At 33.7% G+C, this 24,765-nt stretch overlaps 1 protein-coding gene across 1 annotated transcript; it reads left to right on the top strand.

The window, feature by feature from the left end:
- The first annotated feature begins 326 nt into the window (after window positions 1–326).
- Window positions 327–19,236, top strand: LOC128238538 (pyrokinin-1 receptor-like). Its single transcript, XM_052954565.1, has 4 exons — window positions 327–1,489; window positions 15,033–15,578; window positions 16,530–16,655; window positions 18,580–19,236. The coding sequence occupies exons 1-4, from the start codon at window positions 1,231–1,233 to the stop codon at window positions 19,077–19,079; spliced, it is 1,431 nt and encodes a 476-aa protein (XP_052810525.1). The 5' UTR covers window positions 327–1,230; the 3' UTR covers window positions 19,080–19,236.
- The last annotated feature ends 5,529 nt before the right edge of the window (window positions 19,237–24,765 follow it).

Raw genomic sequence — 24,765 nt, forward strand, 5'->3', positions numbered from 1 at the left:
TAAAAATGGTATATCTGTGAGAGTGCAGCTTTAATTTTTCAGATGATGATTCATTCAGGCTCTGTCACGTTCATGGACAGTTGTGTAGGAGTCGTTTTTGACAGGTGTATGTCTTTTTCGTTAGATCAGACTTGATGAAAATTAACAGTGTACAACATCTCTTTTATAAACACATGTGTTAGCACCTTCACACAGTTGAATGGCCGTTTAATGTAGATTCTTCCTTGTTCCTTTCTTTATTTGTGTAAATTTGATTGCCAGTGTGTGATAACTTGCATGTTAACATGCGTTTTATCAGAGCTGGCAGAGAACGCATCCGTCAACAACCTCCTGTAACTCTCACCTGTAAAATCCTACCTACACGCCATCTGCGAGAAATGTTTTGTGTTTTCCATTGGAATGGATGATTGAAGTGGCAGAGAGTCTTTCTGTGTATCTGTAACCCAATAGTGACGACCTGTCTTTTATGATGTTTAACTTGTGTAAATGGCTAAATTAACTTTTAAAAAGCAATTAAATTCGAAGAGACTTTTTCTACAATTTGAAAACGCAACACCAGGGTTTTATGTTTTGTTACGTGAGATATTGTCATTTTCCACCGTAACAAAACCAGATTCCGCGTCGCTCGTAGTGAAACAAGTAAAACCAGCTTGTTTTTTGAAGCTGCTTCGTATTCAGCTAGATGTCTGAGCAGATATTTGCTATTGGATCAAAGCCGCCTCGTCCTCTATAGCGTTAACAGCATTGCGAACGTTAATTGGGCGGACGCGTTTTATGTTTTGTTTCTCGTGCGCTTATTTGTGATAAAATTATTGGATAATACATCTGCTGATTTAGTAAATAGGAGTAGATTTCACATAAAAGTTGATATTTGTATTAGATGGGATATGCTTCATTTACAAACCAGTTTAAACAACGCATAACTCTTGACGGGTTGATACTGAGATGAAACAAGATGAAATACTTTATAACACTTGTTAACATTGAAGTGTATTACAGATAGGAGAAAAGAGAATGATATGTAATTCAAAAAGGAATTTTACATTCGTAAATGTATCACAGGTGGTAATAAAATCGACGGATTTATAAATTTGTAAATGCAAAGATATCGATTGCATTTCATAATACAACTATTGTAAAATACTATATGCATAATATCTATGACATCTTTTTACGGTTTGGGGAGTACCTGTGTTTGTATTAGTGTGTGGATGTAAACTATTTGTGACAATGGCCGATATAGACTCTGACAACGGGGCGAACGTCACGTTGACTGGGCTGGAGCTGCTGATGGCGTCCCTAGGGCCGCGCTACCAGGATATGTGGTCCCTCGTCATTCTTCTTACCATTTACGGCGTCATTTTCATATCCGGTACCGTGGGGAACATCTGCACGTGCATCGTGATCATGCGCAACAGCTACATGCAGACAGCCACCAACTATTATCTATTCAGTCTAGCTATATCAGATGTTCTCATACTACTGCTGGGTAAGTCATCCTTGATGAAAAAACAACAATAAAGATAATGTCGCCAAAACATGTTTAACATAACAATACAGAGAGATATGTTTTACAATCACAAAATTTATTTAATTTGTAAAAGGGTACTACAAACAGAAACATCAAAGTTATTTAAACAAACAGCAAAAGTAATACATTTTTAATGACTGTTACGTGAGTTCAATGGTTGTTGTATACGCTTAAATGCGAAGTTATTTCGCAGAGCGACAAGACAAAATAGTAAAACCTTACTATGCTCACCTACTGGTGGTTCAAGTCAAATATTCGGAATATGTTTGGCATTATTTGAATAATTTATTTGGTAGAATACTTTAAACAAGAACATATATATTCCTTCTTAAAAAGCAACTATATGTAATATGATTGAGGTGATGTTTGATATTGAATTTAAATAGAGGCGTTTTTAAATAGATTAGGACTATTACTACGGCTGCTGTTAACAGTGCAGAATACTGTTTGAAAAAGAGCCTGCTTTGCCTGAAATGAAGTGAAAATGGTGAAACAGTGATATAATGCATACTGTAAAAAGCATACTTTCCCGTTATATCAACTAATAATACTTTCATGACCAATTAAAACTCTCGGTGGCATTCCGAACTATTTTTTCAAACGAAGTGTAAAACGCTGACTTTCTATATGCGACCGTATACCTTAAGGTCGATTCGTCTTACATATGGTCATCGTATTTAAATAGCATGTTATTGAAGGCATTCAAAGTTGAAGTGACCCGTTAACTGTTGACCGTCTGGCTTATATTGTGGATTTAGGAGATTATGGGAATACTTAAACGCTATATAGAGTGTTGGTCAACTATTTGGATATTTGTATGAAGTTTACATGAAGTTCACAATTGTCTATCATACTGTGAGAGATGAATCATCTTGTGAGACGTGTGTTTATATATACTTCCTTCATTGCATTACAATGTTTGGTGGCAAATCCGTGGACAAGTGGTAACACACTTGCCTGTCAATCCAGGGGTTTCAGGTTCGATTCCCCGCCGCACCACTGAAATACCAATCATCTTCCGGGAGGGATGTTAAATGAGGACCCCATGTGACAGTGCTTTACACTGACATGCGTTAAAAAACCAGTGTGGCTTTTATCAGGGTAACACACTCTCTCTCTATGAATTATGCTTCAAAAACCTTATATGACTAACACTCGTATTATCGGAACACTCGTCGTATGGGCTTTGCACGAGTGTGAGTTTCTTTGCAAATCTTTGGGTAAATATCTACAAACCAATGATATAAGTTTGCTGACAAAAACTCGGAGATTTTCATATTTCCGATCAAAAATTAATGTTTTATGGCTTAACCGTTACTAACGGTTTAAGAAAAATGCACAAGACATCAATTGTTTAACTTAAATATACAAATCTGCCAATTATTTTTGTCAGGAGTCTCATATAACTGGTTTCCATGGATTTTCGCAAAAATTGGTTCGTTCCAAGACAAAAAATAAAAAAGTTGTCAAAACTTTCAATCTGTGACAGTGCAGCTTTAAATAAACTCAAAGCAATAACCTTACTATTTACTTACCGTTTCTAGAGTATCTGTCGATCTGTTTAAAAATAAAATGGATATATGATCTTGCGCAATTTAGTCAATTATAATAAGTGCCTTAATATGATGCTGGATGGTTAATGCATCTCAAACTAATACAATTATATTCAATGAATTAGTATTGAAAAGAATATTGGTTTAAACTTGTATTAAACGTAAATTTATCACGTGCGCTTCAATATTTTGAAATAATGAGGAACATAAAGTGTCAATTATTTGGGAAATCCCAAAATGGATGCACCATATCTTCAATTATAGTATTCATTATTTACATGTTTTGTTCAATACGACAACAAGGAAGACCACAACAACAACAATAACAACACTTTAATGCGTAAACAATTACCACTTGATCATAACAGAAACAAGTAAATAATATCCAACCATGAGATTTTAGGGATGCAATCAACAAAGTTACGATATGCAGTTTATTTGCGTAATAATTAAAACAAATCTGTGCACGTTTAAAGATGAAACCAAGACTTATTCGAAAGATTTCGTGTCCGAACGTTATTCGCATGGTAAATATATCTAGCTAAATTCATTTTCTTTTTGATCAATTCCGGAATCAGACTAAACAACTCAACTTGGGCTAGTCAACAGATAATGACATCCATTTTAAATGCTTGCCTATTGCATTGTACACAGATGATATAATCTCTCACCATCCCAATATGGCATAGCTTCCATTTCCAATCATAAGGTGACGACCTTTGTTTGTGCAATTCTAAACTTATTTCCACCAAAAAATGTAAGTAACTTTTAAATGGAACAGTTGCTTGAACAATGCACCAATTTCCAATTATCTTTAATACTGCTTATACTCATCTGGTATAATAACCTTATCTTAATTGCACTGGAGTCTATCAAAATATTGAATTTGAAGTTCCATAAATATGGCAACCCATTCTCGTATAAGATACGCTATATATGTAACGCAAGTTACCTCAATTTTAGACAAGTCACCGTCTTTATCTGTTCTTTAAGGTCTAAATGTTTTAGGAAGTAAAGTTGATTAGTCAAGTGTTTTAAATGATCCCAAATGTACACTTGAAATTACATTATTTCTCATACAGTACATCAAGATGGCTAAATATCTTAGTATCCTGTACAATAGTCTCCTGCTAGATCCCCAAACTACAAGTTCCCTATCTAGATATTTACAATATTCCCATATTCATGTCGCATATTTCAATATAAGTTCATCCAGTGTAGATAATAAATCTCCATTTCTTTAGCAAGTATTATCAGTCTGGTTTATGCCAATACACAACGCATGCAATAAATTTGAAATATGACTGAGACACGTTGCTGTGTTCATTTTCAGAAATTATTTTGGTACATGCATACTCCTAAATGCTTAAAGGAGTCTACAGTGTCTAACGTTTGTCCATGCTGGAAAATATCAAACATGGAATGTCAACCAAACTTGATTATTGCAAAAGGTTACAATTTAATACAACATAAAGAAATTTAGATGGTTATGATTCATGATCGTGTGAGAACGAGACGGCGCTGTCTGTTACAGTGGGAAGAAAACTCATATACCTATAGAACCATCTAAACATTCATAGCAAACAGTTTTCAAATTGCTGTATGTTTTGTAATTCAAATTGATGAATGACATTCCTTAAATCTATGAAGTTTTATCACTGCTCAACATGCTCTTGGATGGTCAGCCTTGAACAAACTTCTTCGAATATGCCTCTCAGTAGTCTCAGATTTACATTTTGTAGCAACCTTGATTAAAAAAACCTTTCCGTCAAATATAACATGTACTACAGTTCATTAAGTATATCAATTGAGACGAATCTGTCAATTATAATACAGAAGAATCGATATTATTGATTAAGACAATACTGCAAAAACTTTCATAGAACCCCAGCAACGAATATGCATCTTTCTTTTATGCTTTTCGATGTTTTACAAAAGTTTAAAAGAAGATATATTTGGAAATGAACAACTTACCGTTTATTAGAAAAATGGTTATCCTGTTTTTCAAACGTTTTCTTGATCTTGAAGCTGAATGTTCGAACATTTGCTTTCATACCAAACAAATTACAATTTACAGGCGAAAGCAACTGTTCGAACATAAAACTAATGTTATATCATCTTTCAAATGTATTTTGAACTCTTTGTCGTTGTAATACGTTGCACGAGCTTCCCGAAAAATTCACACAACAATTAACAGATTTACTGATTATTTTTTTACCCCACCCACGCCTCAAATGTGTCAACAAACTAGCGTAGTCCTCATCATTACCTGGAAATCGACCTGTCTTCAAGCAAAACAGTCTGGTCTCTGACAGTAAGATGACTGAATGAAACACATTCTAAAACTAAGAAAAATGTTTTATATCCAGAGATTATCCGCAATTGTTTTGCTAACATATTCGACCTTTCAAATTTTCATTCAATAAATGGCGGCGTAGTAATTTGGTTATGTTTTCATGCCACGCTTAAAATAAAAGTGTTTTCGTTTTTTATGAACATGGGTGCACTTATAAAACTTCATTGATAACCGTTCATAAAATCTTCGTACTAAAGTACGAGCGAATAATAAACTATAAAAAAGAATATCAGAGAACTTTTTCTCAACAAACCTGAAATAGAAAATTGACAGCTATAATTTTGCAATAGGGGCGCCCCATGTGTAGCGGCGTTAAAACACCCTTTTTAAAAAAGGGGTGTAATTAAGAAATATTTTTTTCTAGAAAACGCGGAAAATAAGCATACAAGAAACAGAAAATTTGTTTTTTTTAAGGAATGAATTGCGGGGTTGATGTCATTATCGGGGTATGAACGCAATTGGGCTGGTCTAAGTGTGTGGAGTCCGAAGGACTCCACGCGTACTTTGACCAGCCCAGTTGCGTTCATATCCCCGATAATGACATCAACCCCGCAATTCATTCCTTATATTTACACCAATAGTTCATTATTTTATTCAAGGAACGTTAAAAAATACTTCATTTCATTTCGGATTACCTTTGAGTAATCCTTTCTCACCCACTCTGTAAATAGGACGACTCAACTGTTACCGGAAACATTTTTTTTTTCAAATGACGTCACAATAACGCGGGAACAGATCAACCACTTGAAATCTCTTTTAAACGTTACATTGAAACACCTATGGCAACAAAACGTTTAAAACATAATAACTAAGCACTTTCTAAAATGTTGATTTGTATTTTACGGGACCTGCTGACACAATACAAACAAAAACAAGATCAATAGTTTTTATGTATATTGTTATGCGGTGAATTGAGATCCGAACATATCCAAAGATGTTGCGTTCATCGATTGATGAACGCAATTGCCGAAAGGCAGTTCATTTCAGGAATGGAAGTTGAGGTGTAAATATATCAGTGTGAGATCGTATTTTATTCCACTCGTGATCATAGAAAAACTATATTTGCACTCGTGGCTTCGCCACTCGTAAAAATATGTTTTTCTATGACACTCGTGAAATAAAATACGATCTTACACTGAAATAACTAAATATCCTCTTTTTCGTTTGAAGGATTTGTCATTTGCAAACACGTCTTTAAAATTGCAATGGTACATCGAAGCATTGCATCATTACATCAACATATACCATTGAAGTATTACATCAATGTATAACATTCTAATATTACATCAAAATATAACATTGGAATATATATCAAAATATAGCATAGAAATATAACATCAACATATAGCATTTCAATTTCACATCAACATATAACATTACAATTTCAGATCAACATATAACATTAACATAGCTTGTACATATGACAATGCAATATAACATCAAATAATTTGAAAAAAATCTCCTCACAATAATTTGACAGAAAGATGTCATGATGATCAAGTAAACCTAGCTAGAACGGGCGAAATTTGGCTACTTATCTTTATACTAAGAAAGCCATTACATACTTATGACGACGACTCAAGCTTCTGAGAAACGTGCGTAAACCTGCAGTCGTTATCAATATAGCGGAATTAAGTGAAGGTCGGCATGAAGGTTAACACAGACAGATCGGTCGAAAATAATGGTCTTTTAAATTGCTAATTTATTGCGGAACACGGGCATATAAATGAATGCAGTCATTACTCACACTTTATAATATCGAGTGATTTTCAATCACATGAATTTTTTGGTTAAACAGTCCACGAATTTGTAACCTTAAATATGTCACGACGGCGTACACATGTAACCGTTGTGGTCTTATTCACAATAATGCAGCTACAATCTAAACGTTATGCCAGTAAATACAATGTCATTTTTGTTCATCCCCTTCACTGTGCAATAATTTTCTGATTATGAATCGGTCGCCTCGACACTAATAACCTGTCTGCCATAATTAACAAACAATCGAAAAGAAACAATTCATGCGTAATGATATTGGACTATTTCCAAGCGAAAAAATACATCCAGTAACAGGAATTAACTCTGCAGAAGACATATTGAAGCAAAACTGATCGTTTTTTTTCTCCCTAAAGCCAGCGCTGATTAGTTTTGTATTATATCATTTTGTAATAAATTATCGTTTCTCTTTAACGAACGAGCGAACTTGAAATTCAGAGATAAATCACGTTTTTTTTTCTATAAAAAAACTTCGTTTAAAGTGTGGTTACATTTGTCTGGTAACATTAGTATTCCCTTTACTATAGACAAATAAAATCATGCTTTGAAGTACTACTTCAATAATCCTGCCAAGCAGTCCTACTTCAATGTCTTATAGAATTTATTGAAGCATTTGTGAACAAACCTCCTACCGTGTCTTAATATACAAAACATACATGGTTAATTACTTCAATATATCACTGTAATTGACGGTATCTTTTTCAGATGCCAAAACAAACAAAGATAAGACTCGGCTTTCTTACATAATAAATCAAACACAACTGAAACAGCGTTAGTCTAACCTGACCATTGTGTAAAACACTGAGTTGATTAGATGTATAAATGATTTAATTGTTTAAGTATATATTTATCAAACTCAATGGTTAAGTGCAACGCATGTGGAATAACTATTTAGTAATGGTTGTTGTTATGTAGTTGTAAAAACTAGAAGTTTGATGCCATACAGTTGCAAAACCATTTATTTTGTGGAAGTGCATAGAGTCATAAAATTGTTCAGTAGTCTACGCTATATCATGTAAACTATCGACTGGGCCAGCCAATGTTTATATCTATTAATAAACCTGATTAAAATCAATTACGGCTGGCTGTTGATTTAATATAAATGAAATAAATATATGAGTGGAAAAGTTGAGAATTACTGCCTTCTTATCGGACAAATATGATGTTGAGCGATATACCAATTAACCTGAGTCAATAAACGCCCGTATTCACTAGTCTACGTCTTGAGGTTCAGTTGGAGACCAAGACTCAGAAATCCGAATAATAAAATGTCATACTTAATATATAATATAGCTTTGGAAATCCTAAATTTATTTTGTTCGTGTATAATTCTTGTGACGTACAATGTATATACTGAACTATGCGGTCACCGGCATGAAGGAATCCAAAAACCTTTACCTCCGTCAAAATACAACGATTGCAACTGTGGGTATTTTTGCTAACATCTTCAATGAGTTGGTTTTGACACCGATATCTGTATTTAGCTGTTAGATATTGTATTTTGAACATGTATGACAATATTTACCATTATTGCTGTTTTACAATGATTTGTACAATGCAATAAATATGCCGATTTAAGTATTGAGTCGCAAATTCAGACTCAAAGTGTTAGTGGATACTGGCCCTAATGTACCATACTAATGTACGGCAGTTTTGAAAATACTGTCATCACATTTGACACAATATAATTTCGATCACTAACTTGTATTGATAGAAATTCAGTCTCTTCATGAAGCAATATAGGACAGCAATTTAGAACAGCAATATAGTCAGTGCTAAAGTGTGCTTTGTATATATATTTTTTTTTTATCTCAAACTTATGAAATATTACTTTTATCTTTTAACCATTACTTTGGTACACATGTTTCAAAACTTTGAATGTGTAAATTATTCTGAAAGTCTTGAAATAGATATCCATTCTCTTATTTTAAGAAAGTTCCTTATATTCATAGGTTTAGTTTGGAAAACTCTTTCATGATAATAATACAACGAATGTCTGCGTATGAAATATAACAGGCTGAAAGGTAACACTTATTATAATATGATTTCCGGTGATTTATAGACATAATTGAGTAAAATAAAAATGATAAATCACTGTCTTGAAATTTAAGCCCGTAGTCAATTCCAAATCAATTGTCAGCCCGCTCAAGGCTGGTACACAATTTCAACCTTATTTCTGAAAAGACAACATGCGATTTTGCGCACTTTTCTGAAAAACAACCATTAATTGTCATTGAATATCATTTTCAGGCTGATAATAAAAATATTCGGTTCCTCATGAACACCAAAAGCAATTATTATATTTGTTTTTCTTATTTAGGCTTTTTAAATATGAGAAACAAAAACACCCACGTATTTCATTGGTGAGAAAATCAGATTAAACATAATATATTATTTATTTATAAAAATCAGCATTTTGAACTAATAAAACACGGTTAATTACAGGCTAAGATGTCATATGAAGGAATTTGATATAATTATCTTTTTAGTGCTGATTTACAAGGATTGACCCAGGAGTTGGTACACTGGACCTATAGTTTATACATTTAAGCTATCAAAATACCCCCCCCCCCCCCCCCCCCCACACACACACACACTTATTATTCGGAGGACGCAATGACGTTGCATATATAGACAACATTGCTCTCCGAATGCCTTAAAAAGCTATTGGTGAGAATATAGTGCACCAGCCACTGCCCAAACCAGACAATCGCAATGAGTGTAAGCTCTTTACTGCCATCATTTCTTTTTAGAATTCAGCCATTCTTTGACAAGTATACTTTATACAAGATCTATAATATTTAACGTAACAGAATGACGATATCTGGCTGTTGTCAATATTGAAACAGGAGCAGCAGGCGTGACAACGCCAAAATTCCTATGTATGTGCGTGTTATTTGAATTGCTTAAGATTAAAAAAGAAAACCCGGCATATTTGAAATGGAAATTGAACATGCAACCGCCAGGAAAATGCCATAACAATATCGACTTCCCTGTGTCCTTGTCTAGTATTGTGTAGCCTTGTCTGATTATGTTTTATGTGGGTATTAACGTCTCAAACACAATTTCGCATTTAATGAACATAACGAAGTACTAACCAGAACAAAGAATCATAGTGCTGCAAGTTTGCATTAAGATGAAAATAAGAAGGTTCTTTTTTATTTGATTCAAATTCTAGCCATTTTCCTTTAAAACTTATGCCAAGAGATCGCTCTTCATGTATCTTGTTAATGTTAGATTAAATTCAAAATTTCAATTATTACACAGTGCCACACATGTACGTTTCGTTATTTCATCAAGTAGTCGTGGCTATCATTTCCCTTTGACTTTTTAAAACTACGGCGTCATGGGTATCTTCCCTTTTACAAGATACAGCAACATATATATCTCCGTTTTTATTCTCAATGTATCTTAATGATATAGAAGAGTATATATGTACTAATAACTATCAAGGTATTGATTTTGATGTGTTTAAAATATTTATATTACTCTATTCTGATTATATAGTTTTGCTATCTGATACAGAGGCAGGATTACAAGAAGGGTTGTTATTATTAGAAAATTATTGTGAAAGATGGAAATTAAGTGTGAATCCAGAAAAAAAACGAAGGTTATGGTGTTTAGAAAAGGAGGAAGATTAAGTAGAAATGTAAAATTTATATATAAGGGTAGAGAATTAGACATAGTGGATAGATTTACTTACCTTGGTATAGTTTTCACACCTGGAGGTTCTTTTTCAAAAACCTTTGATGCTTTGTCAGGACAAGCACTTATGGCGATTTTAGGCTTAAAAGTTGTATATCTAAATATCCTTGCATTTCAATTAAGCATAGATTGGATCTTTTCGATAAACTTATTTATCCAGTCTTGAGTTACGGATCGGAAATATGGGGTCTTAGTATCAGTCTTCAAATTGAACAAATACACTTACGTTTTTGTAAAGAATTGTTAAGAGTGCGATTACAGACCCAAAATAATTTTGTTTATGGTGAACTTGGAAGAACCTCATTATTATGTAAAAGGTCGATTAATGTCATAAGATATTGGTTAAAGATTGTAACAATGGACACTGTAAAATATGTTAAACTTATGTATGATAAACTTTGTATGCACTTAGAGGAAAATCCACATTTCAAGTCCTGGGCTTACAATGTAAGACAGTTGTTACAAGCATTAGGTTTTAATGATGTATGGCATAGTCAAGGTGTTGGTGACATAAATTTGTTTCTAAATATGTTTAAAAGAAGGGCTACAGATAATTATATACAAATTTGGCAGTCTGAGCTCAGAGAGTCTAGTAGAGCTCGAAATTACGTGCATGTGTCGTTTTTTGAATTACAACCCTATTTTTGTAATGTAAATATAACAAAATATAGATATGCATTGTCTAGGTTAAGAATGTCAAGTCATATGTTGAGCATCGAAAAAGGTAGATGGCATAAACCAACAGCAACACCTTATAATGAAAGAACATGCTTATTTTGTAACACTCTTGAAGACGAATACCACTTTTTACTTGAATGTCAATTGTACGCTGAACTACGAGAAATGTATATCAAACCATATTACTTTAAAAGACGGAATATGTTTAAGTTTATTGAGTTGATGACCTATCAGAAAGCTGTTGTGAATAGAAATTTAGCGATGTATGTGTATAAAGCGTTTGAATTACGAAAAACGTTTCATATGTATTATGAGTAAAAAAAACATATCCTCTTCGCTGTTAATACATCATGTCTTACGACTTATTTTGCAATTAGTGTACGTTTTATAATATGTATACTCATAGACATATTGTCTATTGTATTATGAAATATATTTTGCAAATGGGAAAAGTGTTGGATTGTTTTACACTTATTATGATATTAAAACTTTGGTATTCATTTTGCTTTAAACAATATAAAAAGCTCATCAAACTTTTAGGAGATAAAATGAAAACATGAGTTGATGATGCGTGGCTTTTTTCAGCCATTAGGCTGTTAAAATTCGCTATGGATTTGTCTTAAACTCCTTTTAAGCTATATAAGCGACGGTTAGTCTAAGAAGCATGTTCTAGGCACCAAATACCGTTTTATTGAGGCTTGAGCAAGAAAACTTGAAAATATCATGCACTATTAGGATGAGTGAAATGCTTTGGAGAGACTGTTCATTTGTTCCCGTACATTGTTAAGTTGAATGTTTATCCTGTAGATATTTGCAAAAGTTGCCTGGAAAGTTGTTCATTTCATAAAAGGTCAGAACTACCATTAAAGCACATGTTTATGGTGTATTTATTTCCATTAACATTGTTCTCGTAATGTTCTGAGTACATTCCTGTCACAATGCCAGACAAACCTTTTATTGTTCTACGTGCTTGAATTCACTTATTTTCGGCAGAAACTCACATGAGAAAGAATATTATCATTGCTACGATTTTAAGTGTAAAGCGTGTATGTGCCAGTAAAACAAGCGTTATGATGGTGATTTATTTATGTAAAAAAACCCGCAATGATGTCAAATTGCCTTCGATGGGGCATATATTTCCAATTGTGTAATTATTGATGAATGTTTTTCGTACTTGTTGAAATTGGTAAAAACCTGTTAATGCCGACCATATGTGCAGTTAATTTCGGCAAGTTCTGAATTATGTTGATTGATTATAATTCCTTCACCCGCGGTCAAACACTATGCTTAATCAAAATGAACATTCAGCATGCAAAAGAAGATAGAGAAAATCTCTGCTGAATTGATTATATTTTTAAAAACGTTAAATCTACTGCGTTTCATTATATCGGAGAAAAATGTTAGTGAAATACACCAGAACGGATCATTTTAAACAAAATTAGTCGAATAGTCGTTTGTATGTACCCCAAACCAATGTAACCTCTATCAAACCGTGTTGTTTAGGTTTTGAAGAAATTCAAAGTGCTGCGCCTGAGTTTGCATCCCGAGTAATGTCAAATTCAGCGCCTGTCCGTGATATTTGCTCGGTGATCTTGATCCGAGACAATAAGTGCAAGAATTGAGACTGTAAAGAAATAAAGTCCGCGGCAATAATGTCACTTTCGAATAGATTCCTTTTGGAAAAGTAATATTTTTTTAAAACCAAAACGTTCACTTATATGAGTCTGATTAATTGAAAAACGATATCGAACTTCATACGTATGAAGACAGAAATCAAATTACGTGAAATGCAAGTCAACGGCTGTTTCACTAAGTGAGCTCTTTCCCGCTTAGTTAACTAATTAAAAGCATTTTTTACTTTATCTTCCGCAACGAATTGCTCTAAAGATCTGAATTCATTTTGGAGCATTTATTTGTCCCTCTTGAGCGCTTGAGGTAACTTGCTTTGTTGACATATGACATTCAAGATCGCATGAAGAATCCCTGAATAAATTTTAGTTTTTATATGAACACTGTTGTTAATAAAATATGTTCAATTTTAGCTCTTTTTTTAATCAATAATACAACTTAAATTATATGGACAGGCTCACAATTCAAACCTTACGGCCTGAAAAATACACCATTTTTACAGACTCAAAACAGGGGCTCAGACGACAATGCACTAGATACACAAGTATAATCAACACATACACAAATGCAAACACCACAAACATACTTGTATAATATAATATGCAAAACAAATATGAACAGTACCCAAAGTATGTGATTCTTATATACGGGCTATTCTTCTGCCCATCCGTCTTACCGTAATTATTAACTTACCGAAGGTAGTCAACATACTTTTTAATTACTTTCACTGTTGATATATTTTCTATGAAGTGATAAAATGGAAAATGATACTGTGCAAACCAAATATATTTTAACAGTGGCTAAAAGATTATGAATGATAAAGTGCATCCTTCAGTTCATTCCTCCTAAAAGTACTCTTAAACCATTTTACTTCATAGATTGCATCTGAAAAAATTGAACCATGTTTAAAAAAAAATGCATTCAAAACAAAATAGGGATCAGCTGCTTTTTCATGACGAGTTTTTCGTTATGCGTTTTCGATTTCCCCACTTTTATTGGAACATTCAATTCTGTAATCATACCATTTGTGCTTTAATTCAAGTTTCTTCCATTAAAATGTAAAATATCATTATTGTGTTGAAAAGATGTTAACTGGATCATTAATGGACTTAAAGTATTGTATACACCAGATGAAATTGAACACAAAACGTTTAACCATTCTCCATTGCATTTGGAAGTCTATATAAATTCCTTTTACTGGCTCTATCTTTATTATCCATCTAGCAGGCACCACATCAGTTCTTGTTTGATCACAAGGCTAGTTTATAAATATATTCAAACATCTAATACTGTTTATTCCAGTCAGCATGTATGGCTCACCTGTTTTTAGTTAGTTAAAAAAGCAATACATGTTAAAGGAAAAACAAATTTATATTTCATACACTATAAAAAAGTAGTTGAAAAAATCGATTTGAAATTATTTTTTTTTAAAAATTAGATGTCAAACTTTTTTCATTTGCTTATAAAACCACTAAAAGCACATTACAAGTTTGAACCAGTCTGGTATCACATCATTGCTTTACTGCCATAAATGCCGCCTCATTTCGGTCTACATGTGAATAATAGAACAATTACAATGAACATAAAAAAACATTTTTTTAATGAGCATGGATTGCCAAAAGCTAATAAAAATATGCTGCAAAACGATAATACCTAGCACTGTTTCAGATTTTTCACGGAATCTTATTAAGTTAACATTAGTCTGTTATACTGACATTTCTAAAACGGAAATAATTTGGACCATACCACTGCAATTTGCTAGCTACATTATGGTTCTAATGAAGACAATTTTGGTATATTTCAGCACTTCCTCCCGAGGCCTATTCCATTTACGAGTCGTATCCCTGGAGATTCGGGAAAATCTTCTGCTACACAAAAATATTCCTACAGGAAATGACGTCATACGCATCAGTTCTGACTATAACGGCATTTACAGTGGAACGCTATGTTGCAATTTGCCACCCTTTAAAGGCACATAAATTTGCTAGCTTGTCAAGAAGCATCAAAATAATAATTGGAATATGGGTGATATCTCTGGTATGTGCTTTGCCTTACCCCATATACACGGAACAGTTTTATTTTATTGGAGCTGATAAGAACAATGGCACAGCAATGGCAGTGTCATTAATATGCAACATCCCCGAAAGATACCACCCTATAATGATGTACATATTTCAGTGTTCAACATTTCTCTTCTTCGTGTTTCCTTTGACGATTATCATGGTTCTGTACATGATGATTGCCCTATCTCTGAGACACGCCGCGTTACAGAGGGTGGCTTCGCAGGAGTCCAAATCAAATAATGGAACTCCCGTCTCCCAGTCTGGAAAGTCTGTTTTCAGAATGCTCAGTAAGTAAAGTCATTTAAATTATACAGGTGCTTAACGTCCCCTCAAATATGACTTAAGTCACGTCCCCTCAAATATGACTTAAGTCAATTCAGTAAAAAGAAACAAAATAACTAAAGCCCCTTTTTGTCGAAAATTTTAACTTGCTATTAAATATATTAATATTTTTAAATATATGCTCGATTTACATAACAATTTTGTATTACGGTTATTTAGAATATAATAGTGCCAAGATAATTACGTATATAACAGCAATTCCTCGTATTTATTTTACGATAATAGTGTGTAAAGTACACTGCATATAATAGTTGCCACAACATAATGTATTTATATGAAAGGATTTTACTATATATTCCGGATCACAATTTTGGTAGAACTGAAAATTACCTCGTCAAATTAGAAACCATTTGTTTTCAAATACCAATTTAAAATTCATTTACGTATTATTACATTAATGTAAAAAATAATTTCTTTCTTTTGATAATATAATGGTTTGATTCAGGGACATTGCAACATGCTAAAATAAATCGTGTTCCATTTTGTTTTTGTGTTTTTTTATGTTTATGTTTTTATTCTTTATGTACAGCATTTAGCAACTTTCAGTTAATTTAGTTTAAACATGACATATTTTACAATGATTGTGATGAAAGTTATGATAACTTATACTAAATCACTCGTTGGCACTATGTTGTGGGAGTGTGTGGTCTTCTGTTATGGGGGAAACCGGATTGCCCGTAGAATACCCATTTGTCTGGCTTGGTGACCACTAGCCAAACTCACATGCTCCCGGGAATCGAACCCGGTCGCCCAGGTGAGAAGTGAGTGCGCTAATCACTGCATCGGACAACCATCCGGTCGATTTATCAGTTTTTCAGTAAATTTATTCATTTATAAGTTAGTTTGTGTCAAGTAAGTTTCTGCTATACTTGACAAGATACATCGTTATTTTCTAGTTGCAGTGGTAGTTGCATTTTTCATCTGTTGGGCCCCATTCCACGCCCAACGCCTGTTGACCATATACAACAAGAACTGGACCCCGCTCCTTCTACATATCCAAAGTGCTCTGTTCTATATATCAGGTAAAACATGAGGGAACTATGTTATATTTACCTGTGAAATTGTTTTCTTTAACGCACAACAAGTATTTAATGTTGATTCAAACACGCATCCAAAGTATGAAACAGCATTTTCTCCCACCTCAGATAAGTATATCCAAAAATTTAACCGTGCTAGAAAGTCTTATCTTGCCCACGGGCAAAGAAAAAAACAAGTACCCATTCGGAACTCGTTTTTAATGGTCATCACATTGTAATTACCTCCCTTGTTGAATACTGTCGTCTGAAGCATCATAGAAACCTTGTCTTGTGACAATATTTAGAATGCTAATTAATTATTTCTCGCTTTAAATGTCACCATAATTATTTTTTCACGCACCGTTCAAGAATAATGCTTCATTCTCCTCATAACTATTGAAAGACCGTTTTGACTATTAACATAAACTGAATCACTGCGCGCATATCCATGACAACCACGAATTATCGCGTATCCATACGCATTTCTTTTCACTACGCACAGAAAGAGTTCCAGCAAAAATACATTTTTACTTAATTTTGATTAACCGAGGTAGGAGAAAAAGCATCTTTCATGGCCGAGACTGTAAGGTGGGTTCATCCCGACCCGAGCGTAGAGTGTTTTGCGGAAACGAGGTTTACCGAGTAGATTACCGGTCAATTACCTATTTGACCCAAACTTTACATTGACAGACAATACGCAATATAGAATATAGCAATAATAACATATTTACCACAGTGGCGATTCTTCCGGGGGGGGGGGACAGAGGGCCCGTGCCCCCCCCCCAGTGGGCCGGCAAGCAATGTTTTTTGGGGGCACATCTTTATTGATTTAACTTTACAAATAAGTTGTTTTGTGACAATTTAAATTTCATATAAGCATTTTAGCAAATAAACAGTTGAACCTGATTATTGAGTATAATATAGTATATGACACGAAAAAGTCTCTTGAAAATGACATCGGGGCCCGAACATGCGATAATGAAAAATCGGCGCCGCATTTTACACAAACAGCTGATAAAAAGTAGACAAATATGGCTGCAGCTATGTGAGTTAGTTTACTGTTTTCAGAATATATCATATACCAGAAATATAAGTTGTTCTAAACTGTTAACATGTGCACATTATATATTCGTCATTGCTTTTAATTGCCAACAAGATATGTGTGTGCATGACGTGCATTTAAAGAAGTTTAAATTCAAAACGTTGCCGCTTGGAAACTTTCCATTTCGGCCTTTATTATCGTCTAGTTTTCTGAATTATGCTAGAGCCTTTGTAAATTGATACTTAATAATTTATTTGAAACCCTTTTTGGAATTTGTTGTCAAGTTGTTTTTACTTCAGTTAACTTAAATTTATAACAATGACATCCGAAGTACCTACAGTATCGTTGAGTGCAATCAATAGACTGTAGCGTAGGTTAATATAGCACTAATTTAAAGCATAAAAATGTGTGTCTCAGGTGGACGAGTGGTTAACGACTCAGACTGTTAATCCGTCGACCTTGGTTCGATCCTCCACAACAGCTAGATATCTTTGATGTTTTTTTAAAAGGTTTATCTCAGTAAATGATATTTTTTAATTTAATTTATCTGCCAAACATTATTGACAGTGAAGACAAATGTTAATTCCATGTCATTATATGATTAAAATAATGCATTCAAAAAAGTTTGATATGTTTATAATTAGTTGTCCCCCCCCCCATTTAGAAAGTCCTGAACCGCCGCTGTACCATTTAAAATCGAGTCAGAATGTGGATGATTTTTTAATGTAATAGGGAGAGGAAATATAGACAGCGTATGAGCGTGCGAACTTCTGTGCTGTATGACCTAATTTAATATTTAAACACACAACATATATAAGATAATAAGATAATGTAATGGTACAAGGTTAATATGAAACTTGTTTTTATATTTCATTTCTTTCTTTTCAGGCGTGCTATATTTTGTCAGTTCTACAGTAAATCCCATACTATACAATGTCATGTCCAAGAGATACAGAGAGGCATTTAAGGACACCATTTGTCACTGCCGACGTAAACGAACGCTGCATTTAAGACACAGTGGCTTACAGAAGTCCTATTATTGCAGTGTTAAACATAGTAGACCACCAAGTGCCATGTCCATAGTCAGGCGGTCGGAAAATATGTGTCACGTTGTTCGCTCAGATACACAGCAAACACAGATAAGTTTCCCGCTGAACGGAAACAATGGAGATTTTGATGACAATGATCCTATGCGTGACAGCCTGATAGAAACGCCATGTGATGATATTTCGCCCGTCAATAAAGCCCTGCGAAAGTCGTGGGCAAATTCAAAACAGAAGGCTGTCTGTTGTAGTGTATGTGCTAATGAGGGAGAAGTGACCCCTTCTCCAAACTACGACAGGCAGTGTTTGCTTCTGCATAAAGAGTCAGCTGACAGTGCGTGTTAACATCTTGTAAACACGGACTACTTTTATGACCGAACCAATGTCACTTACTCCTGTATCTATATTTTCGATGCTACATTTTTTCTATTTGATTCGTATCACTGAACACTTGTTTATTCTCTTCACAGATAATTTTAACAATTAATAAACTTAAAGAATGTGTTGATTTGTTTGTAAAACTCAGTTACAAACCCTATTTACATATGTAAACATTGACTTTAGTAAATACAAATACTGTACAGTTGTAATCATTGTTTACATATGGCATACCATTACGATCACCAAACGCAACTGAGCAAAAAAACAGAAAAAAAAACAGCAAGAGACTTTAAACAGCAAACCAATCATTTACCAACAGTTTGGCAATAGTGATTTCAAATTAGTTGAAATGGAATCACCTGGAATCAAGAATATTGCCCAAAGGTTTACATAAATTCTTAACTGGTCCTTGTATTTTTTAAGTATTCTCAGAATTTAATCCACACATAATATTGAACACAATATGAGCACTAGTTATTCTAAACGTATTCCAAAACAAGTTCGAACTAAACTCCTCTCAGATTAAGTTTATTGTATTTGGAAATACGAACTTTTATAAAGCCTTGTTAACTCCAGTAAACCCCAGGAGCTTTCTCTCAAATTCTATAAATAACTTTATTTTAAATTTTCTATACATGGACTAAATAGAAAATTTTAACAAATCATGACAATAACATGCTTAAGAATTTCATAGGAGAAAACATAGTTGATTTATTTTGAATCTAGGTCACCATTCAGATAGAACTAGAATTTTAAACAAATAACAGTACAACGGGATTTAAAGTACCTACATATGTAACAGCACGATTACGATTTCAACAAGTACAGACGGAGATGTCCACGCTTCAAACAAACTTTATTACGTTATCTTGAACTTTGTGTACCGAGTGGACATAATACGTTTAAGCTAACGGCATGTTTACATAAGTGACGTATGGTTTTAAGTAGCATTTGAATCAATGCCTTCGAAGGCAGACACATGTATTGATAATCTTTCCGGCGTCGTCCGTGTCGTTGGTGTCACACTGTCGTTTGAAATAAATTTCTTTTGAAATTCGTGTTGTAGAGTCTTCACATGTTGAATTCAAATTTGACATCGTTATATTATGACCCGTGTTGAGTGTTGAGGCAGTTGTTCAAAGGTTAAGGTCATGGTGGCTTTTACTACAAAAAATGTTTGGCACTCCACGCACCTCCTGTACTAGGTCATGGTATATTAATCATTAGACTTACATATTATCCCAATAATTTACGTGTTTTATTTCACTGATAGAGAATACAACGCTCTATCGATTACACACTGTAATTGCATACAACTGGTATCTGTAGATTATTAATATAGATTCATATAGTAATGCCTCTTGTTCATACGGTTGAGATTTACCATATTGACATATAAATTATAAAACATATATCATTTTATGAATGCTCTCTGATATTAAAGAAGACGAAGTGTGCGTTGATTTTTCCCATAAATTCTTTGCGATATAAACGCTCGTTTGGAATCTAAAGTAGTTAATATACACAATATAAAACGTAAGTCAATACCAAAACAATCTGCTTTAAACGAACCTGACCGCGTTCCAATATACGGTGATAAACAAATTCCTTAATATAAATATCTTTTGAAACCCACAGTGGTATACGTACATATATATTTAATACGATACTTGACATATTTCTTAAACAAACAAACACAATGACTCCAGAAAGATGGAAGATTTTGCGAACTGTAATGCATTTGGTTATACACGTGTATGTAGTAAATACATTAGTTTTCACATGTGAAATTAAAACAAATAGGGATTTTTTTTAAAAAGATATGTCAAGTTTTTTTTTAGATAATTATCAATATAATATTCTGACAAGGAAGAAGCACATTAATTTTGGGTTTGTTAGAACTATCAAATTTAATAACACTACAATGTCTTTAAAACGTATGATCCTGCTTTTATTAAAAATTCATAAAATAAAAGTTTCCAAATGTGCCTGGTGGTAATTGAGGCTACTAGAACAAATCATGAAATTATAACCATCACATACTGGTTTGATTTGCATTTCAAATGTAAAGGAGCAATTTTATTCAAACCCAGTGCGTTTAAATTGATACCATTATGCACGCCAATTCGAATGATTAGAATCTCTTTATTTTAATTGTATTTTAATTTTAATACTGTTCTTCAGTGTTTCTCCATTAAATATCAATGGAAACTACAAGGACAATGCTCCTTGGGAGGTCGTGGATTCGATCCCGGGCCGCGTCATACCGAATGACGTTAAAAATTGGTACAAGTAGCTTCTTTGCCTGGCGCTCGGCATTTAAAGGGTAGTGCTTGGGAAAGTGGTGTACTAAGTATTGGTTCAATCCAGGAAAGTTGTATCCCGAGTATCGGTGCTTTTCACCGAGCAGGTTAAGGAACCAAGAGGTCTCTTCGCAAAGAGCTAGGGTATCGCACCCGGATCTCTTGTATCTTACTCTGTTTCCTCAAGTCTTACAATGTCTGGATAAGACTGCGAATTGCTGCCACTTCTATCTCATGTCACTTATGGCATTTAAATACAATTTATGATAAACATGCCTAGTTTTTTTTACATATATAGTATGTATGCACTGTGCTTTTTGTGTAGTTATGTGCCGTTCTTCCATGTTTCTTGTTTGTGTTTTTTGTGTTCTTTGGCGTTTACCCAGTGCATTAAACCGGGTTTATGTTTAAACTTTTTGCTACTGAGCTTGTTTCTGTAAAAAAATAATATAAGTAGTGATGGCGTCACGGCGGGGACAAGCCTTAAAGCAGCCAGTGGGTGCAGGCAGACCTTGATAAACTCAAATAAACAAACAAAGACAAGGTTAGTAGCTTTACATGTACAAGTGATCATTCAATACTAAACTTAAAATTGTTCATTTTAATCAATATATGAATACTCGTTTTTATAAATTTCGCGTTGAATGACCACTCGTATGTATAATACACCAACCAACGGTTTATATACCGGTTAAAGATCCGTTTTATCAATATTTTGTAGGCGAAAGCCAATCAGCATCGAAAACGACCACAAGCCAACAGACCAAAATGACGTGTCCCAACCAAACGCTTTATTAAAAACAACGAAAAACATGTAATTACCACGTTACTTGGTGTAAAGTTATAACAACCATGTAACCAGTATAATTACTTCAAGACCATGTCGTACAATCTTCGATTTGAAGGCTTCATACAATACACTTGAGTTTTGTTTGCTTTGATATGAGAAACAATTACAATCGTTTGTACTCATGATCAAGTAGGTCATAATTAAGTATATATTCATGTTTTACTGAGACATATAAACACTTCGCGTATGTCTAAGATGTAAATTAAAGGCCCTTTTTAATGATTTGTGTACCTGCTGACAATACTATAGTGGTACGATTGAAGGTAAATTGCATTCCTTGGAATAATCAGATATAAGCGTCAAAAACATAGCAACAAAACACTTTGATAAACCTGTCAAAGTTTCTATGCAAACATATTAAGAAACTAGTAATTATTATTTCCTTTCATCCGAGATATTGTTTAGCTCTTATGTAAAACCTGTTTGATACTACATAAATTCATCATTTGTATATGTTGTCTTTGCTATATACATGTTTATATGTTGTATAGAAAAGGAGTTGAAACTCGGAGTAACAATGCAACTATCGACCATATAATTAATTAAATTAGTATATTAACATAAGTTTAAATTTCAAACCTGCGACTATCAACAGGGTCTTTGTCAAACGTTTGACTTCTGAGCTTGTTTACTTTTGTAGATTCAATTGAATTATAATAGCAATTACGAGTGGAATAGACAGCGAGGAAAGAAACCTTCTTAAACACATTATTTAACATACTAAACATGCATATGTGATTCATATTCCTAATTTACGCATGGCTGTGTTAAACAAATGTAATTACACGGTTACTAGTTAACTGGAAGTAATTCTCGTACATGCCTGAACATTATTGCATCTTTTTATTTTTCCTGACATTGTTTATTTTTTTTTATTTTGAAACACATCTATCTGTCACTTCCTGCAATTAAATTTGGTATACGACCTGCCTCATTTCAGGCGATTATTAAACCTGTATTGGGTGGCTATTGGACGTGAAGGCTCGTGGTTGTTTTGTTTTACGGAGCCTTGTATGATTTACGTGAGCAACATTCAATACTTGCCCAGTATTCCCTGTAACCAATATTATTACGACTTAAAATCAACGCCGTGAGCTCCGACGTCGGACATCGCGTAACGTGTAATGATTATTTTATTAAAATAATAAAAAATACAGGGTCAATCAAAGTAGAATAACCTTAATAACGGATGAGCCTGTTTAAAGACACAGTGCTAAAGACTAACATAAACTAATTGATAGAAAAACAGCGTATAAACCAGCATAAAAAGACCTTGCATGCATCAAAATGTCTGTTAAAATGTTGGGGTTATTGTCTAAGAACGGTCAGGGAAAGAGGTGTTGACTGGGGATATATACTTGTTCGTTAGGGCTCTACATCAAACTTTATACACTTAAAAATAACTGTAACTTGAAGATATTGTGAGACATTGCTTCGAATCAATTACGTTTTAGAACATGTGAATAAGTGTTATGACTTAATAAAATGACTGTGCAAATAACGCCGACATAAGTTCCTTAAAATAAGACGAATCTATCTAGAACTCATTGGATGGCTGGAAGAATGGAATATTTGCTATGAGAAAACAGTACTTGTTTCAATGTTTGATGGAGTATTTTGTTAGCCATTAAACAGACTGACGAAAGAATGCCAACAATGATTGATACTATATCATTTGTGGATTCCCACGCAACTGTGCTATACCTTTTTGATTATGATTCTTGTAAATACCAACTGGAATGATACTGGCATTTACAAGCATCGAGATGATCGACACAATCTGTATCAACTAAAAAAACAGGACGTAATTTGTTCGAGAAGTTGTTTGGAAAATCAAATTAGGTTATGTATGTTCTATAGCATACTCATTGTAAACATTGTTAAACATTATTAATGACAGCGTTACGATGACATGAAAAGGTACATTGATTACATGGATTTTGTGGTGTAATTAATAGCGAATTGTTTGCTCATTCGATAGGACGCATTACAGTTCATATAGTGAGGACTATAAGTTACATCTCACGAGTGTCAGCACTATTTGTCCAACTCGATTCATTTATTTGCAGGTGGTCGTTAAGAAGCTAATTCATTACTCGATATAATATGTGTGTACGTCATTGCCTAGAAGCTTATGCTGGCGCCGATGTTTCACCATTCAACATTCAGAAAAGATGATATTTTGATGTTCGTGTTACTTATGTTGCCTTGTGACGTTGTGTGTCCCTTGTGTAGTAAGCGTTTGACTTTCAGTAACTGTGTTAAATGTAAGGTTGCTGGGCTTGTCCCTGTTCATTCCGTTGTTTTTTAATTTCTTTTTAGCATTTCACAATTTTTCTTGAAGACAAATGGTATTAATGTGTACCGTCTAATTAAAAAAACCCCAAAGAACTAACGTTACAAAGTTGGTAAATATAGCACAAACAGTGCCTTGAAATATCAAATATGCAGACATGTTTAATTACATTTTTTATTTTGTGATATTTGCCCGAGACAG

The sequence above is a fragment of the Mya arenaria genome, chromosome 6, assembly GCF_026914265.1.
Source record: "Mya arenaria isolate MELC-2E11 chromosome 6, ASM2691426v1".
Classification (NCBI taxonomy): Eukaryota; Metazoa; Mollusca; class Bivalvia; order Myida; family Myidae; genus Mya; species Mya arenaria.

What these genes read in the sequence shown, in the direction of transcription:
- LOC128238538 (XM_052954565.1), top strand. Translation starts at nt 1,231, where the DNA reads ATGGCCGATATAGACTCTGACAACGGGGCGAACGTCACGTTGACTGGG. An exon ending in TGTTCTCATACTACTGCTGG is followed by an intron (nt 1,490 to 15,032) that starts GTAAGTCATCCT and finishes GGTATATTTCAG; the next exon opens with CACTTCCTCCCGAGGCCTAT. An exon ending in TGCTCTGTTCTATATATCAG is followed by an intron (nt 16,656 to 18,579) that starts GTAAAACATGAG and finishes CTTTCTTTTCAG; the next exon opens with GCGTGCTATATTTTGTCAGT.